This window comes from Rattus norvegicus, chromosome 2 (genome assembly GCF_036323735.1).
Source record: "Rattus norvegicus strain BN/NHsdMcwi chromosome 2, GRCr8, whole genome shotgun sequence".
NCBI lineage: Eukaryota > Metazoa > Chordata > Mammalia > Rodentia > Muridae > Rattus > Rattus norvegicus.
In genome coordinates, this window is record NC_086020.1 from 221814372 (window position 1) to 221833804 (window position 19433).

Genomic DNA, 19433 nt, shown 5'->3' on the forward strand with positions numbered 1-19433 from the left:
TCCCAGCATGCATCTCATGTGTTTCTTCTAGCAAAGCTCCCAGCATACATCTCGTGTGTTTCTCCTAGTAGAGCTCCCAGCATGCATCTCGTGTGTTTCTGCTACCAGAGCTCCCAGCATGCATCTCGTGTGTTTCTGCTACCAGAGCTCCCAGCATGCATCTCATGTGTTTCTAGCACTGCCTGCTCTGCTCCTGAACCTTCAGGATTCCATCAGGCGCTTTTCTTGTGTCTGTCCTGTGTTCCAAAAACATACAGATGACTGATCTAAGGAATCAGTTCTTCAAAGAGGACTAAAGATGGCTACACAGCTAGAAACAAGGGCACCTTCCAGCATAGGAGGAAGATTCTAACTCCTGGCTATCAAAGCTAGTTTTTCAACTTCCTGACACTAATTTTTTTTTAATACAGTGTCCAAGAGGATTGAATTCCCTTTTTCACAGAAGTTAGATCACATTGCACAAACCTCAGTGGTATTTTGGCAAAGCCAGTCTTACCGCAGGCCAGGATCTCCTTTATCTTGCTGAAGTCCTAAGAGAGATACTGATGCATGATACATTTTGATATTTTTAAATTCAGAAGGAGAAAACAGGCTCTATCACAGACCACAGTATGCCCACTGTGCAGAAGCTACTCTGTTAGCTGTAAAGCCAACAGCTGTAGACTATTTAATGAAGACATTATTTTATGACTTGGTGTTAAGGATTTCTTGGGATCATCAACACCATAGGTTTTAGGGATCAAAATCAAGCAATGGTTTTATGACTAAAAGAAAAGTTTCAGTTGTGAATTTTAAACATCACCTTTTCTATTTCTCTCTCTCCCTCTTCCTCTTCCCCCCCTCTCTCCCCCACCCCTCTCTCCTTCCCTTTCTGTCTTCCCTTCCTTCCTCCCCTCCCTCCCTCTCTCACTATAGTAGCTGAATACCCATCCACTTCATGACTCCAATGTAAACCAGTTCTCCTTAGATTACTTTGTGCCCTAATATACTTAACAACTCAATGTTTTTAAAAGTCCAGTAAAGTCTCTTGAACAGTGAAACTCATTCCTATTGTGATGCAAAACCAAAAGAGATGTGTCAAAGGAAGGCTACAAAGCCTACTGCATCTGTTTTAAGAGTTAAGAGTTTCTCAGCCTCCCATTGGTAAGAGCCCATACCATGGTCATCCCAAGCTCCACCTTCACATCATCACAGAGCACCTGTGCATTCCATTCCCCAAGAGTCTTATACGTGATAAACCTTGAAATTTTCACACTGCCATCCTGAGGTGGGTGCTGTTACATCCCTACTTCACAAACAAGAAGACTATACCATAAGAAGTTCTTTTCCATGTTATAAACCCTGACTACAAATTGTAATGGGGTTTGAGACAAGCTCTGTGTGAGACCATTGAACACAAAGCAAATTGTCTTAAAAGCTCTCTTTACTTATTATATATTACTTAGTGGATTATAGGAGTCTAAAATGTTACCCCAAAAAATATATCATGTGGTACTCAATTTTATTATCTTTAAAGAAGTTAGAAAAATACCACCATTGGCTCAGTGGTACAGTCCTTCGTGAGCATGTGCAAAGCCTTGAGTTCGTTCTTCCAGCGTGGCAAAGAATAAAAGAACGAAGGGTCTAGGGGAAGGGAGAAATTTTCATTTTTGTAGCTTATAATAGCATAAACCCACAAACCCTCCCTCAGATATATGTTAATCACTCGTACAAAAATATTTCCACAATTAGTGCAAATTTTATATTTAGGAAAGTTAGATTGTAAATGTTGAACACTTTGTTTATCTTTTCCATTGATATAAGAAATAAAAATTGACAACTGTCACATTTCGACTGCTCATACGCACGATGGCACATAACTTTGAGGAATATAGATAATCACTTCATTTTACAACATGATGTTGATGTAATAGCGTTAACATACCATTCCTCATAGTGGCTCTTTTCTGTAAAGTTTGCTGTCCACTTAAATTTCAACACAAAATCACTGCCTGTCGCAGTAATTCAAGTAAACCCATTTAAGCCCATTTGCCAATAAAGCAATGAATGCCACTTAACCAACACACTTGGTCTTGGTTAGACCTGCTCCAAGATAGGTCTACTGACCTCAGGGAGGGCAGAGCACAAGTGAAAAGGATCAGTTCATGGCACGGCATTGAAGCTACCTGCTGAGGGGGCTGCTGATTCTTCATGAGTGAGTGCTTGCTTCTAAAGGCATCGTCCACTTCATTTCCTGTCTCACCTGCTCCTCCTTCACTCTCCCTGCTACAACTTTGCCTTCAAATGCTCATGTTCATGCTCAAGCAAACCACACCAGTTTTCTACGTCCTGTATTCAAGAAGCCCCAGTGGTTCTGATTCCAAGCCTTCTGCCACAGTGTTCTTGGCACACAGGAGGTGAACAAGATGGAGCTTCCGCCCATGCTGTCAGAGTGAACGTATTAATTTGAATGAGTGTCTCATACGTTTCTTGAGTGTATGTTGTTCTGTCTTTTCCCTTTGAATATTCATGTTGTTTGGTTCAGTTTTATTGTAACCGCCATCCAGATTGCAGGATGAATGCTCCCGTTTATGCATGTATCTATGTATGGTCTTTTGCATTCTGTACAGCACCAACTCCCTGTCTATACGTTTGCAGATGTCTATGTTAATGTGGACCAGCTGGGGTGCATTCCTGCCTTCCTCTCCTTTTGCCTCCTTTCCTTAATTCCTCCGTCCCTAGGATCCACGCAGACGTCCCACAAACCTTGACCTTGATCCCCAAATACTAATTTCCACGGCTACATTCCCACTACGTAATTATCCTGCCTACCTCATTTTAATGAGCCCAGACTGCTTTTCCTAGCTGCAGCGTTGCAAGCTGGAAACTCATTTACCATTGTGAACAGCAAAGATGGAGGAAGACTGCCTAGGCTTATCCAACTGTCCCTCCAGTTGGCATTGCCACCGAGTGTTAGTTAGCACCTGAAATGTGTGTTTAACTCAATAAGTCAAGGGTTCGTTTTTATATTTGCTGGCGAGGAAAAGTTAAACACAGCAGAAGCACATTTTAATTCTGGAATGTTTTTACTGGGAGCTGCAAGATAGAATATGACTGGACAGCCTTGGGAGAGAGCAAAGTTGCTGCCTTTTCCTCTGAGTCTGTACAGCTATCATGTGTTAAAGAAAAAGGAGTGGAAAGGCAAAGTTAAAGTAATCAAAATCGGACGGAGTCTCCGTTACCCAAAGCCAAGCTCCCCCTGATACTGACTGGCTTCAGTGTAACTTGTCCGCCATCTTTGCCTGGTCCAAAGAACAAAACCCAATTCACTGTTGACTCCAATATTTTGGCAGTCGGCACTGATCTGCCTTTCTAATGCATCAGCCCCTTTGGTATCCTTCTTTCTTCTTGTCTATTGTCATAAGTAAATAAATAAATCCTGCTTCCAGAATCCACTGTCAACATGGCAGTCTAAGTTATTTTTTATAGCATCGCCGCGTCTTATGTGCATCGTCAGTAAACAATGGTAAATGCCTTCCAGACTATTTTTAGCTAAGCCATATTTTGGATCATTTTTTATTCTACACCCCCTCAAAATAAAACCTGTCTTCTATTTAAACCCTTGTATCCACAGGGGGAAAAGGGAAAGAAAGGCAAAAAAGGGCCTAAAGGGGAGAAAGGAGAACAGGGCGCTCCTGGATTAGATGCACCCTGCCCGTTGGTATGTCTAACTGATGCAACCGTCTCCAGATGTCTTGTGTTGGGATGAGGATGAGATGGGAGAGGAGCAGACCAGAGGGACCAGTAACAGCAGGTTCCTGAGAGGATCATTTAGCACAGACCTTCAGACAGGTGTTCAGAAGTACAAGGTTGCACTTGCTGTCCTTGACATCTCGTTGCCAGCCACTCAACTCCACTCAGTTTCTAAACTCCCAAGCGGTGCTGGCTGATTGGAACCTAGCTGTAGGATGTGAAGAAGGGCCAACAACATCCCATATCCCTCCAAAGAGGAGGCCATGGTTTCCTGACAAAGGCCTCGTCATGAGAATGTGAAGCTTCTCTATGTGTTACTGTCCCTTCTAAGTTGTTCCTCTCCCAGCTCTTTTCTTCTAGTTGTTTCTTTAGCACATTTTTGCTTTCAATGAATTCTTGGATTAGTAACATTATGAGTTAATCTTTACAAACAGGGATTCCGTGGCGTTAAGGGGGAAAAGGGGGAGCCGGGCCAGCCTGGCCTGGATGGGCTGGATGCTCCTTGCCAATTGGTACAGTATTTCTCTTTCCTTCCATCCTGCATGCCATTCCTCTGTTTACTGTGTATTCGTCTGTATCAGTGTAAAGTGCTTCCTTCAGGAGCAAGCTTTACATGATAAGCATACTACATGTGTGTGCATGAACGGGCTCCTCCCCGGGCTCTGCATCGGGGAGAGAGCCAGCATGTATTATCAACGAATGTATATTAATCTTCTAACATTGTTCTCACTACTGGTGTGTCCATTTTATGTTCTTTGGAATATTAACTTACCCAATAAATATTCATAGATTACATCACACAATGGCTCTGCTAGGCCAGAACGTGGGGCTTTTACCCTACTTGATTTTTCCCCTGTCCTCTAAAAGAAAGAAAAGTAATTTTGTCTCTTCCATGATAGTTTTATCAGAGCATAAATAAGGCCAGTTGAACCTTAAGACTTCTATGGTCAAGAGTTAACCAATTTGAAGCCGCACTGTTAAGAGACCACAGGAAGGAAAACCAAACCCCCCTGTACATCTAAAGATGATAATTGTCTGCAGCCCAAACCCTCTTCCTTGTCACATAACCTTTTGCCATAATGGTCTCTCCTTTGAAAACTCACTTTCCTAAAGTAGATGGGACTCCTTCCTCCATTGGCATGACCTCAAAATCCTCCTTATACTAAAATCTAAAATTCTACTGGTTGATCCTTCTCCTTGTACCAATCTGGCATTACCGGTTTCTCCCAAATATTCATAAGGCTAGATTTTTTTTTTTACAATTAAAAAGGTAGCGTGACTATATTCTGTTGAGTACAAAGAAAGATTTATATCATCCCATTCTACTTGGTCTGCATGGCCTTACACCTGACTCTTCAGTTGTAAGCATGATTCTTTAAAGGTAAATGTATATCTCGTGAGTGTCTTATGAGGTTGTGTTTATAGAAAAACATCCAGTCAATTGTTACAGTTAGAAAATATTAATGTGGAGTACTCTGTCTTTTGTTGGCTTGGTGTTCATAAGTCATATTTCAGAAACCTCTTACTTGGAGGAAAACGCATGCCTGCAACTGTGTCACGTCTTCCGGTCTCATTTGTATCTGAAGATGCCTACACCTCAAACGACAATAAGCACTGTAGCATTTAGAAACCTTCGTTCACAATATTAACCGGCTTCTGAAGATTTAACCAGAAGCACTAATGAACGCTGTGAACGGTATCTACTATAACGCCTAGCTAGACTGCCTGTGTTTCAAATGAGTATATTTTTGCAGTATCTATGTGCAGTCTAGTCGAGGGAAAAGCCCTGGAACATGGAGACCTATAAACTTCAGATAGAAATGGCCTGCCATTGATTACCCTCACCACATACCACAGTCCATTGTGACACAGGGAAATGTTGCTCTGACTCGTTTAGTAAAAACAAGTATGGTATGTTTTATGCTGTCAAGAGGCACCGTGCAGGTGTGTTATTTAAAGATTTGGCTGTGGGGCTGAAGAGATGGCTCAGTGGTTAAGAGCACTGACTGCTCTTCCAAAGGTCCTGAGTTCAAATCCCAGCAACCACATGGTGGCTCACAACCATCTGTAATGGGATCTGATGCCCTCTTCTGATGTATTTGAAGACAGCTACAGTATATATATAATCTTTAAAAAAAAAAAAAAGATGTGGTTGTGAGCAAAACGCTGGGGCAACTGTGCCCCGTTCCTTTCCAAAATTAGGCATAGTGTTCTCTGTATTCGTGGTATCTTCTAGGTGTGTGCTCAGTCTGATAATCAGTTTCATTTTAACCAAGAGTGGGTAAAATATTGTGAGCCACTAATTAACACGAGATGCCTATGACTGGAGCCACCTAATAGAAATCATTTCTGAAGTCTCTTAGCCTATGAATGTGACATCATATTACTTGTCTAAGCCTAAGGAATTTTATTTCTTCTCTTCATAACCAGGGACCGGATGGATTACCTATGCCTGGATGCTGGCAAAAGGTAACTAGACCTTATGGTTTGTTTGTTTGCTTTCTGGAAAAGAAATCCTAATCTTGACCCTGCCCCTTTCCATGCAGAACAAACCTTTCATATTTGACATTCTTGAAAACTGTTTGGGTGTTCCAAAGCAAATCCTGCCAGCTCTGAACCATCTTTAGATGGCTTGTGTTTATTACTGATTTCTTTCTAAACCAGTGAGCAAAAACAGTTCTTGACAAATATTATAATCTGGAACATCAAATTCTTTGTGATGGAAAGGGGCAATATATCTGAGCAAGATTGTTTCTCTCTCTCTCTCTCTCTCTCTCTCTCTCTCTCTCTCTCTCTCTTTGACTGAATTCTTTCTGCCTACTGTTTAAGGTGGTTTTTAATTCTGGTTGTCTTTTGTATATCAGTTGCTTTGACAAATATGCCCAGATACGGTAGAGCCCTGTCAATATCCGTCACACAACTGAGAAAGCAGAAAATATAAACATAACATTTATCAGGGATAGGTTGATTTCTGTCCCGTCACACAAGGCTATTGCTTTGGTTAATTCATGCCCACAGGTGAGTAATAGACCTTTGAAAAACAAAGAAACTTGCAAGAGCAGCAAGCTGGTGGCTGACATGGCTAGGAAGGAGAAACAGCGAGAAGTAATGGCATCATTTCCAGCAGGAAGGCAGAGCCCAGGGAACACTGAGTCTTGGCACATAATGCTGTAAACCCAGTGTGCAGGTTACCAGAAGGAAAAAAAAATGCCTGGAAATAACAATGCAATAAGGGAGGCATCCAAACTGCTTTTGCAGTTTTGAAATTTTATCTCTGATACTTTGTAGCTTGTCCAGTAATTGTAGACGGCCACACTTGATTGGCAAAATTAGAACAAACTATGTCAGAGTGTGGAAACGTGAGGAGACACTGGGCTCTTGGTTGCTTCTCAAGTCAGCAACTCAACCATCAGGCCATCTTATGTAATGTGCTTTCTCAACTAGCCTCGCAGATGTAGCCGGGGGCAGAGGAGCCTTCTCTCTTAACGGCATCATTTATTTACAAGCTCCCTATGCTCCCCCCCCCCCCCCGAGCCTATCAAATAATGAACTTGGTTGCATCTGAGGTCAAGAGGGGCTCTGGATACCGACCCCTCAACAGATTCATCCTATCTGGTAAAACTATCCTCTCGCCAGCTTACCTGCCGTTCCCAGACATCGTAATACCACCCCATGCCAGAATGGCCCTTTGCTCTCCAACCTCTCCCCTGTAATTCAGTGAGACGAGGAGTCTTTAAAACTAGTCATTAGCACACTGCACCTTCAGATACAGTTCACTTCTCCCCCACCCTGTGACACCACTCAGAACTTGGAGTCACCGTGGGTCTGCGGCATTTCCATTTCACAAGGGCATAAATGTTAGAGCCACAACACCATACCTGTCTTGCTAGCTCTTGAAATGGAAAGCCTGGGGAAATATGAGTAGTGCGGTGGACTCGGAAATTGTCCTTGTAAATATTCATCTTTCTATGAAACAGATAGTATATTCTACATAAGGCTATGAATCTCATGGATCTTGCATCTTCTACAAAGGAAAATAACTCAGTGATAGAACACTGGCGTTTCTTAAAACCTCCCCACACAGCACATATGAACTCCAGTCACCATACTGTGGAGCTCCCCTTCCCCAGTTAGAAAAATGAAATGTTCTCAGGTTTCTTAAATGGCCAATTTAGATAGCTCAAATATTCAAGTAATTTATAATTGATATGTTATAAATGAAGCCAGTAGGTGGCTTCTGGTTAGTCCTATTTTATTCAGGCTACCAGTATGAACATTTTTGTGGAATTTTAATGTTTTATTAGCATTACTAGTTATACATAATGACTCCATTATGACATTTTCGTACATGTATATAATACATTTTTGTCATATTACCCTATCTTGTATCTCCCTACTCCCCCTGATCTATGTTCTAACAGTCAGTCCCCTGCTATTTTGATGGTCTAATGAATTTCATTAGGTTGCTTAGAGAAGCATAGATACAAGATTATTCGAAGTAGTATGGTCACCTTAACGGTGGCTAAACTGCTAAGAAATCATACATATAGATCCTCCATGATGGGTATTGATAGGTTCATTCTGTTTGTTTGTTTGGTTGGTTGGTTGGTTGGTTTGGTTTCTTTGTATATTTCTAGCTGTCCTGGAATTAGCTCTGTAGATCAGGCTGGCTCCAACTCACAGAGATCAACTTGCCTCTGCCAACCAAGTGCTGGGATTAAAGGTGTACACCACCATCTGCTGGCTGACAGGTTCATTCTCACCAAGTTTTTCTTGGAGAAAGAAAGACACAGTGTTATTAGTGAAAGCACTGAACGGGAACTCTGGACTAGTTGCCTGTGGGGGAAAGGCCAAGACACAACCACTATCTCACTCTCCTCTGCGTTTCCCTTTTCTCGTTGATTCTTCTTTGAGTAAAACTAAAGACATTCCCCGGACATGGTGGCACATGCCTTCAGTCCCAATACACACACGGCAGGCAGAGCTCTGAGAGTTTGAGGCCAGCCAGGGCTACACAGTGAAACACAGTCTCAAACAAACAAACAAATCATAAAAAAACCTTTGAAGATCTGCTCTACAAACTAATAGCACAATGCAATCTGCCTCTTGATCTCAGAGCCAATGGCAGTTCTACAAAGACCTTCACAGAGTGGTTCTTCAAAATGAGGAACCAGAGGCTTGGGGAATTTTTTTTTTCCTATCCCAGCAGAACTGTCACAAAGCATGAGAACTATAGTAGGCAGGTTCACCTTATCAGCCTGCCAGCAAGGCAAGGCTAGACTTAGGAGGAACCATCAACAGGAAATGCATGCACATGTTATGCAGGAAGGTGTCGGTCAATAGTGCCTTTGAGCTTAGACCCTTTGGCCATTAGGTTGATCGTGGCTTTCTGCTTTCTCAGATCAGTGACTTAGACAGTCCCTTACCATGAAGTTCTTAGTTGGCAATGGAAAAAATGTGGGTGGGAACTAAAAAGAATTAAGGTAAACTGGAGTTTTTAAACTTTAATATGGGAGAGATCGAATGATCAAATCAGCTTGGTGACTTAAAAAAGAAACATTACAAGGTTCTTCCAGTGTCTGTAAAATAAATGTTAAGTTGGACTTGTTAACAAAGAACTACTAACACCACGTGTGTCTATTTTGTTGTCTGTTTTTCTGCAGTGATGAATCTGACCTTCCAAGCATGAAGTTGTGTATATAATGGTCCACCTTTTATATTTATAGTTGAAAAACTGAAGTGCAGATTTTGCAAGTGTGAGGTCTGCTCACCCAACACACTGCTTCTCCCTGTCCACAGTAGCACACTTGTCCATCTTTCCTCACCCCCGAAGTAAGGCAGTTCCCGGAAGTGAGGAACCTGCAGGAAATATAGTGTCTCTATTTTATGTGAACATATGTGTTTATACGGACATCAGTGATAGAGAACAATTGATTGCTTTTGCTATTTTCCTATTTGGGGCTTGTTCATTGCATGGACAGAGAGCACCATGAAATAGTTTACATGAAATCGTGACCAAATATGGACTGAAAGCTATGAACATGCGTCACACATTCCCTGGTAGCATTCATTCATTCATGCCTACACCACCTACTGAAACTGACTAAAAGCAGCATGACCGTGTGCCAAACCTGCTTGCGCTAGTGCAGATGCTTGCATGCTGCCCAGTGAGTTCTCTGACTACATCTGAGCTCTTGTTCCTTTTGTCGTCTCAAGGGGGTTACACCGTGGCTTATTGCCAAAAAGAGATAAGTTGGCGGAGAGCACACACACACAGTTGGTCTTGTATTTTGAGGGAGTTGCAGTCCCGACTGCAGATCCACAGCTCCTGATCTTGTGGGCTCCTGTGAACACCTTGGTTGAAATACCAAAGGGTTAGGCTGATGGCGGCCACTAGTTTTCCTCCGGCTGCGCTTGGCAGCGAAGACGTGGGAAGAGGACCGGTTCAGCATCCTGCACTGTCTTTCACGTGACCGAGTTGGGAGGAGCTTTACAAACGCGAACACCCAGAGCAGCAGAAATTGGTTTTCTACATGATCTGATCAGACTTCCCACGGTTGTTGATGCTTTGGGAGAATGTCAGAGGTATGCAGCCGTGTTTTGGAGACAGCAGAGTCTTGAAACGGAGGCCCCTGTTTGTGCAGATTGAAAGGTGCGGACCTACCAGAGCTGCTGAAGAGAGAGAGAGACTGCGTCCCAAGATGGGATCAGACAGAATAAGCCGTGCTACGAATGCAGACTTTACCAAAAGTGGTCGGAAAGTGTCCCTTCCTTCCTTTCTTCCCAGGTTGATCCATACCAAACGTTTTTTTCTACAAGTTTGAGAAACAAAACGTAGTTTCCAGTTTCTCTCATACTTTCTATTTTCTTAGTCCAGGAACAGAAACCATTTATTTCAGTTTGGGCCTCATGGGTTTTTAAACAATATTTTTAGAAAAGTTTTCAGATCACAATTTGAATCCAACCGCAAAAAATAAGCTCTTCGCATCTCTTTTTTGTTGGTTGTTTGTTTGAGATAATTGAAGAAATTAGAGGGAGATTCCATTTTTGGCTTAACTGTTGTAAAGTATGAAGGTTAAGAATTGTTTCACTACATTTTTTATTTACATTGACAATGTACCTGTCAGTTATTGTAAAGTCAAATTTTTATTACACTTGGTAGCATGAACTTGCTTCTTCTAAGCTTTTTTTTTCTATATCGAAGTTTATTTCTCACTTTTGTTTTTACATTTCTAAGTGTCGTATACACAGACCAAATCTGAGACCTCAGAAAGCTCTGAAGTACAGTTGCCAAAAAAACGAGTCTTTGTTTTTATTGACTTGCTCAAAACTCACCCGAGTCTTAGCCTGGGCATTTCTTTGCATGGTGAAGACTTCACGACATGTTTTGAAATAACTTATCCTAAGTGGAAGGGTTGCCTCAAAGAAGAAGCACCCTCAGTGGGAACCGCCATTCTGGTAGCCCATAAGAGAATTTCATTTCCCTCAGTGATTAAATGCCATTTTTATGGGAATGTTTCTGGTTCTGGGCTTAGATATTTACCACCAGAGGGGAAATCAGTTCATGCTTGGGATAACAGTAATGAAGCTACAGCTTCGACACAGACCCTAAGATATCGTTCATGTTGTGTAACCAAATGCTTGATCATGCAAAATGGTGTCTTCTTTTTCTTCTTTATGTCATTTCTGAGATTAGAATTTAATATTTCTGATAACATTCCACACTCCTAAGCCAATTTAGTATTTTTTTTAATGGAGACTATTTTCTAACAATTTCTTGTATGGTGTAGTTAGGGTAAGGTATTTCTCAATATATGAAACAATTCGTCTTAAATCTTTTGAGGGGCAAAAGTGAGCCCAAGACTACACATTATCTCCAGGAAAGAAAACCAGAACAACTATAGAGTCTTGAGGCCATATATCCTCTTATCCTCCTTTCTGTTTCTCCACTTGAAAGAGGTTTATTTAAAACGTAAAGAGATTCGAATGAGACTAGCTCAACAAAAGAAGCAGGAAAGCACTGGACAGAGCCCTGGAAAGATACCGCCTAGACTGTGTGTGCATCTGGGGTCTGGCTTGTAAGACACATTTAAAGGAATATGTAAACGTCCATTTCATGTACAGACTGAAGGGACGATGGTGGTCCTCTGTGCTTAGTGGATTGCTAGGTTAACCACCATGAGTTAGCCTTAAACTTCGGGCTCTTAAGACATCATTAATCATCCATTTTATCATCAAGCTGAATAATTTCCAAATGAGTGAATAATAAGTCATCATTGCTAGTACATAGGTTAATAGATAGCATTCTTTCTTATAAAGACTTCTTTAGGAGAATTAAGAAAAAAATTGAAGCACCCATGGGAAATACATCAAGGTCAGGTTTTTGGGTTTTTTTTTCTTCAGAGACAGCCAACCTCTCTAAAGGATGGCATTGTTGTGTCCTTTGCAGTGTTTTCCATTAGTATTGTTGGTGCTGATAAGTCTTCTTTCTTTTTATCTTTATCTTTGAATGGATAATTTCATTTCTCTGTTTAATGGCGTTCCCGAGCTATTAGTGCACAGTTTCATTTTGGGAGTTCATGAATTTGTTGTAAATGTAGTTCAGTGGCCAGCCTTTCCTGATGTGAACCAGCCTTCCGAGGCTCCCCGTGTTCTTTGCTCACGTTATACGCCACATGCCTTTATCAGTTCGCATTGATTGCCTCCCCTTTTGAGTCACTCGCCTTTCAGCTTCCATAGCCGGTGTTCAAGAAGTCTGCATGACACATAGGTCACCTGGTAAATGGCTGTCCTTTCCCGCCATCAAAGGCAGCCTTGGAGGATTCTTCCTTGCCCTGTTATTTTATGGAGAGCATTGGAATGCCTCCCCTTCCTACCAGTACAAAGCTCTGTGTCTTTGTATCTACACTCTGTGCATATGATGCGTTAGTGGGGCAGTTTACATGTATGACATGTACTTTGTGTATATATCTGCTAGCTTAAGAAAATGGTCAGATCACCATTCTGCACCTATGGGTAAGCTGTCCTTGGTGTCTTACATGTTTGGCACTCAGGAAACACGCCTAAAGTATTTCCAAGTATGCTTTTAAAATATTGCTAGCAAAGCATTAAAAAAAAATAACGTTTTTAATCCCCGCCACCTGCTATACCTGTCTTACTGTAGTTTGGCATCTTCTCATAAGGGGTTGTGAGAAACTTGGATGCTGACATTTGAGACCTTTATTTTCTTCCTTTCTTGATGTTCAAATTATTTAATGCTACTAAGACAAAGAAAACAAAAGCTTTGCTATCTTACGAGGTTCGTGGGAGGTTTATTATCCCAGAAATCATGAGGAGGTCAGATCTGGTGCTGGCGATTGACAGCCCTGAGCAGTTATAATTCTGCCAAGCTCCCTTAGCTGTAAAAGTCTTTTGTCTTTTACAGAAAGGAAACAGGTCTGTTTTCCTAACCTATCTTCTCTTTCATCTTCTTTTTGCCCCTTGTTTTATGCCCAGAGACACTCCTCTCACTTAGATTGCTGGTGAATTTATTTAGGGTTTTCCTTACTTTTATACTAATAAACATTTTAATGACTTTTTTTTTCCACTAAAATGTATGAGCTGCCTCCCCTGCTTATTGGCAGAGTGATTTGGAGACAGGAGGATGGACCCCGTTGTGCTTGATTTCTTAACAAGAGAAAAATACCAACATTTTTCAAAATGAGTTGACATTCTGACCCATCTCAGAAATACTAATGAGTCGGATTCAAGGAGGAACGTCTCCCATATTGCTGACATCTGGGTGGATATTCTTTACAATGTTGTAAATGTTTCATTAAGCTGGACATTTTAAAAAAGATGTATGTATCTGATTTATCTTTTGGAAATATTATATTTTTATTTGTATTTTTTACATTTTAAAGTTCATCTCTATGTGCAGCTATTTTTATATTGCCAAAAACTCACATAAATACATAGAAAGAGGGGAATGGGGGGGTGGCACATGTAACCTTGTGTGTAGGGTTTTATTTTAATGTTTTATGGGTCAGTCTCGTGTTACTTGGTTATTCTAAGAATGCGTTGTATCTTTTCACTGTACATATGGCACAAACTTGATTATCTCAGTAGTGTAAATATTTAAAAGATTGATTTTTTCCCGTTTGATTTTTTATTTCAGTTGTAATTTTTCCAACTGTCATTACCGAATCAAAGGCCTGTGAAGGTTTTGATTTGCAATCTGGAGATGATTGTTTTGTGTTCACTTTCTGATTTGTTGGGTTTTTTTAATTACTTTCAAAACTTGTTTTCAGGGTTCCTAGTTTGTGAGAAGTTGACCTTCGGAATTATTTTTACACTATTTATGACTTATTTTCATAATGTAAAAAGTGTGTAATTATTACATTAACCCAAACAATGATAATTGTATTGTTATAAAGTTTTAATGATATTCCTGAGAACTTTGTCCTGTTTTCTTTTATTTAGCAATAGTTGCCCAAGAATTTTATTCTACATTTCTTCAGTATTATAACCATACCACCCACACAACACCATAGTGTGATGGGTTTTTTGGTTTTTGGTTTTTTTTAATTAGTGTTTCCTGGGTCGTGTAATAATGCGTCCAAACTCAGCTTCCTCTTCAAAGTCACTTTCTGCTGGAATTCCCTATGTGGATGGTGTGAGTTACCTTACACTGAGTTTCCTGCTCCTCTTCCCATCCCATCAAAGCGTAGTACAATTTTTCACTCCACACTGATACAGTGTACGATCTGTGACTGTATGCTTGCCCAGGGCAGCAGCGATCTGCAAATACCAAAGCCCTTCCAATGTGCCATTTTAGTCGCCGCCCCTTTCTGCACTCATGCCCCGCCTCCTCCACCTGTTTTTCTTTCTCCTCACCCCCTGCTAGGTCTTCCTCTCACTAACCACCCGCCTCCTATCTGCTACTTTTGTGGTGCTGCCCTGCCTGGAACTTGTTCTCCCAGGAGGCACTCTTTCACTTCCAGGATGAAGAGTGAGTGACTCAGGTCTTCCGACCGTCACTCTTACTTCCTGACTGGCTGCTGTAGCCATGTCTACCTAAATGCCCAACAAGTGCTCATTAGATTCGCTTTCGCCCCTGATCCTAGGCAATGGAGCCACCTAACCCTGCTATCCAGGCAAACTCGATGGAAGCCTCGGTCACTTTGGACACACCCACTTCTCTTCTCATCGCCCGCCCATTCTGCTACGGTACAGAACCTATCCCATCACTACACCACACGTCTCTCCATTCCCACCCACAGCGATTCAGTCTAGACTGCACTCCACCCTCTCCCATACTTTAGAAGAAGAGCCTTGGAAACAGACCTCCCATAACTAATGACCGCTTTCCCTCCTCTTCCTACTCTCATCCTGAGGGCAGTGATTCAAAGAGAGTTAAGAAAAAAAAAAACTAGAAAGATTTTCTTTCATGTGCTATTTCTCACGAAGAACATTGCCTTTCCGAGGACCCCTATCTAAATGTAACTCCAGGGCGGGGAGAGATGGGTCAACAGGTAAGGTTCTTGCCATCAAGCCTGAAGCTGAGTTCAATCCACGTGGTGGAAAGACAGAACCAATCCCAATGCATTGCCCTCTGACCTTCACGTGCACACGATGGCACCCACACACACAATAAATGGATGTGAAAAGGAAATCATAAACGTTCTGTAGCTTTAACACCCGAGAGCACACGTTAAAGCAGCTTTACTGAAGACAGCGCTGCGGGGAACTTTAACTGTTCTCCTTCTGTCCCTTGCTCCACATCTTCCAGTAGTCGCCCCCTCTTCATGAAGACCCTTTGGCGTGGAATCTAGAGCCCAAGTAGGCACGCATAACTAGCTTTATGTAGCATCCTATCTTGCAGACCAGAAACTCCTACCCAAAAGCTTTCCCATGGCAAATCACTCAACAAATCTTCAAGCCTGGAAGAGCTCCTATCCCCATGCTGAGGACCCAGCTGAAGAACTCATGCTGTTCTCCTAAGACTCGACATATACATCAACTTACTAAACAAGCCTTGCTACCAAGATGGCATCCCCTATGCTCCAGCCATGTCTTGTGCTTAGCACCGCTTAGCACGTAGCAGGTTTTTAAAATGAGTAGAGCCTTGTCTCCTCTACTAGATGGGTGGGGGGAGCATGAACCCAAATCAATGAATGAGGTTCAAAGTAACGAAATCACTGGGGTTTATGAATCGAATGTGCATAAAAGCTAACCAACATGGCTAATGGACAGCACGCCTGGGTGTGGCTCCTAAAGGGATCTTCCTATGGGGTTGGAAGTGAAATCACCAATTTGGTGGTATGCGTACTGTCACCTACTAAGTAGATAGGGGAGTAAAAGTTTGCAGTTAACAGAGGGAGTTGAATTCTCTACTCCCTGAGCCACACCCACGGCCCCCTATCCTCTTTAGAAGAAACTCACTGTACACAGTGAGGATAAAATCTAGTAAGTGACTTGAAAAGCTTTTGCTTCTGATAGCTTGAGTTCAAAGATGATGTTACCACCTCCCAAAACACTTGATAAAGCTTCATTATGCAAACCTGGTAAGCCACTGATAGGAGCCAGAAAGAGGACTCTCGGGAATGAGTGATTCAGGGGAAAGCCAGCAAAGACAGCTGTGCTAAGAACCGCTGCAGCAGATGTGTTTCACCCAGATGTTTGCACAGCATCAATCCCAGTGTTTACTCCGCTGGAATACTCTGAGAACCCTCCGTTTCACAGTCCCAGCACGGCAATGTGCTGCTGTGTTATGACATCCACAAAGACAAAGAGATTCTCAACACTTAGTTTGAGAAAATGAACTCGTCTTAATCAATAGAGCAGAATTTTATCAACACACAAAGCATGTCAACTCTTAAAATGGTTTCACAGAGGACAACAAGACTCTCCTTAACTTCCCAGCAGTCCAGGGTATGGTTGACATCTTATAAATACATGTGCAGGGGGGCTGGAGGGATTGCTCAGTGGTTAAGAGCACTGACTGCTCTTCCAGAGGTCCTGAGTTCAAATCCCAGAAACAACATGGTGGCTCACAACCATCTTGTAATGGGGTCTGATGCCCTCTTCTGATATTTCCGAAGCCATTCATGACAGTGCACTCACATATATAAAAATATGTTAATTAAAAAATCTTAAATGAATGAATAAATATATGTGCAATTTGACCAAAGCATAGCTAGCAGGGTTGTGTAAGATATAAGTAGTCACTAAGTAACCCACGGGCACTTCCTCTACAAATGTAATGGCTCGGGTTCATTCTCATCTAACTTGTTTTGCCTTCCCAACGAACCAAGGAAACGTGCTTGCTCTTTGAGACCGGTGGTGTGAATTTAAGCGATCCAGCAAATGAGCCAGGTTTAACTGACTTGACTCTATACACTGTGCGTACCGCATGTCCCAAATCTCCCCAGGGTGTGCAGTTCATAGTCAGGGAAGGCTGCTACCACACTTCATGCACATATGATACGAAGAAATTCACGTGGTTTGGGAAAGGTCTCCATGGTTAAGATCCCTTGCTTCTCTTAATTTTGGGTTCACAGCACCCAAATCAAGTGGCTCACAGCCACCTGTATCTCCAGTCTCAGGAGATCTAATGCTCTCTGGCATATGTACACACATGTCGAACCTACCTACACTCAGGTTCACACTCACATGCAGAATGTAAAGACCTTCAGCGGAGTCCGTGAGCTACACAAGTAAAGAGCTGAGTAGTGGTTGCCACTCACTGAGGGCTTGGTGAGCTACAGGGACAAGGTTACAGCTAAAGCAGTACGATGGCGCTCAGCTTAGATGACCTCAGTTAATGCTGACGACACATTCACAGTCTAAACGTCAGAAGGGGAAACACATCCAAGCTCACACAGTAACACAGTAAGAGTCAGAATCTGAAGCCAAGTGCTATGTTCTGACTTAGAAGGACAGCCTCACAAGGAGGATCATGGATTGATTCCATTACCCTTCTCAGGAATGCTTGAGCGGAAGAGGTAGCTAGGGAAGACTCCATTCGCGATTGGCGGTTCCAAGTCTATGCAGGACCTAAATACTGTTGCAGAGGGCGGGAAAGAGCTGAACCCTCTTATTTTAAGACTAAAATGAACACCAGAAGCCATGATAATTACTAAAGATTTTTTTTTGTTTCTTCTTCATATATATCAAACCCCAAAAAGAACAAGCCACTGTTTCTTAATGAACTTCCCATTTCAAAAGGCCCAATGCATTCCTCTTTGTCAAGTAAATCTGATAGCAGGAAAACAATTAAAAGTAGTTAAACAGACAGCAAACTTCAAATACAACATTGAGCCCAGGTGTCAAATGTAAATATCTTGTGGCTAGATCATGGCTTGGTGGTTTAGAGCACTTGCTGCTCTTGTAGAGAACTAAAGTTCTGTTGTCAGCTCCTAGATCAAGTAAATAGCTCAAAACCACCTTGTCTTAGGGTTTTACCACCATGAACAGACACCATGACCACGGCAAGTCTTATAAGAACAACAGTTAATTGGGGCTGGCTTAGTTTAGTCCATTATCATCAAGGTAGGGTCATGACAGGCATGGTACAGGAGGAGCTGAGAGTTCTATATCTTCACCTGAAGGCCACTAGGAAGACTGACTTCCAGGCAGCTCGGAGGAGGGTCCTAAAGCCCACAATGACAATGACAAACTTCCTTCAACAAAACCACACCTACTCCAGCAAAGCCACACCTACTCCAACAAAGCCATATCTCCTAGCAGAACTACTCCCTGGGTCAAGCATATTCAAACCACCACACACCTGTAACCCTAATTCTCAGGGACCCAATGCCTTCTTTTAGCCTCTGTAAACACTGGCATACACACACACACACACACACACACACACACACACACACACACACACACACAATCATAACCTTTAAATATGAATATCTAAGGAAATATATACACTTGTAAATATTGTGGGATAAGATATAAAGATATAAATAGTATGTGGAAAAAAAAACACATATATGCCTTTGTGACTTGAGGCAGAAAGAGCTGTGGTATAGACGTGTGTGATCGACATTCTACACTATACCAGGAGAACTAGTACACCTGCAATCCTAGGACCTGGGAGGTGGAAACAGGAAGATCAGGAGTTTAATGCCATCCTCAGCTACATAGTGAGTCCTGGGCCAACCTTCTCTAAGTGAGAAACCCTTTGTGTGGTGTGTGTGTGTGTGTGTGTGTGCATAAAATTAAGAAAATTTTTATATTTGTTATGCTTTTATGATACTATCATCAAATGATTTGATCAAAAACCCTTCACAGGCTGATTGGATTTTAGTTACTGCTAAAAGTAGTCACGTTAACAACAAAAATTAACATTACAAACATCATTGAAGAAGAGGGGCCACAATTTAACTCATAACGAGAAGGCAGAGAGAGAGAGAGAGAGAGAGAGAGAGAGAGAGAGAGAAGAATAGAACACAGAAGTTTGGGAACAATTAGGAGGTGTGGTCTTGGTAAAGGAGGTGTGGTCTTGGTAAAGGAGGTGTGTCACTTGCATCACTCTTTGGGGTTCCAAAAGGCCAAACCATTCCCAGGTAGTTCTCTGCCTCCTTCTCGTGGATTGAGATGTACACTCTCAGCTACCATGCCTGCCTGCCGTCATGCTCCTCACCATGGTGGCCATGGACTCTGATCCTCTGGAACCATGAGCCCCAAATTAAATGCTTTCATTTACA

At 42.0% G+C, this 19433-nt stretch overlaps 1 protein-coding gene across 1 annotated transcript in view; it reads left to right on the top strand.

Moving 5' to 3' along the window:
* Positions 1-14165, top strand: part of Col25a1 (collagen type XXV alpha 1 chain) — a 399159-nt gene extending 384994 nt beyond the window's left edge. Inside the window, exons 34-36 of the mRNA XM_063282749.1 lie at positions 3614-3700; positions 6163-6201; positions 9396-14165. Of these exons, the coding sequence (XP_063138819.1) occupies positions 3614-3700; positions 6163-6201; positions 9396-9398 (129 nt within the window). The 3' untranslated portion in view covers positions 9399-14165. The remainder of the gene's footprint in view (positions 1-3613; positions 3701-6162; positions 6202-9395) is intronic.
* The last annotated feature ends 5268 nt before the right edge of the window (positions 14166-19433 follow it).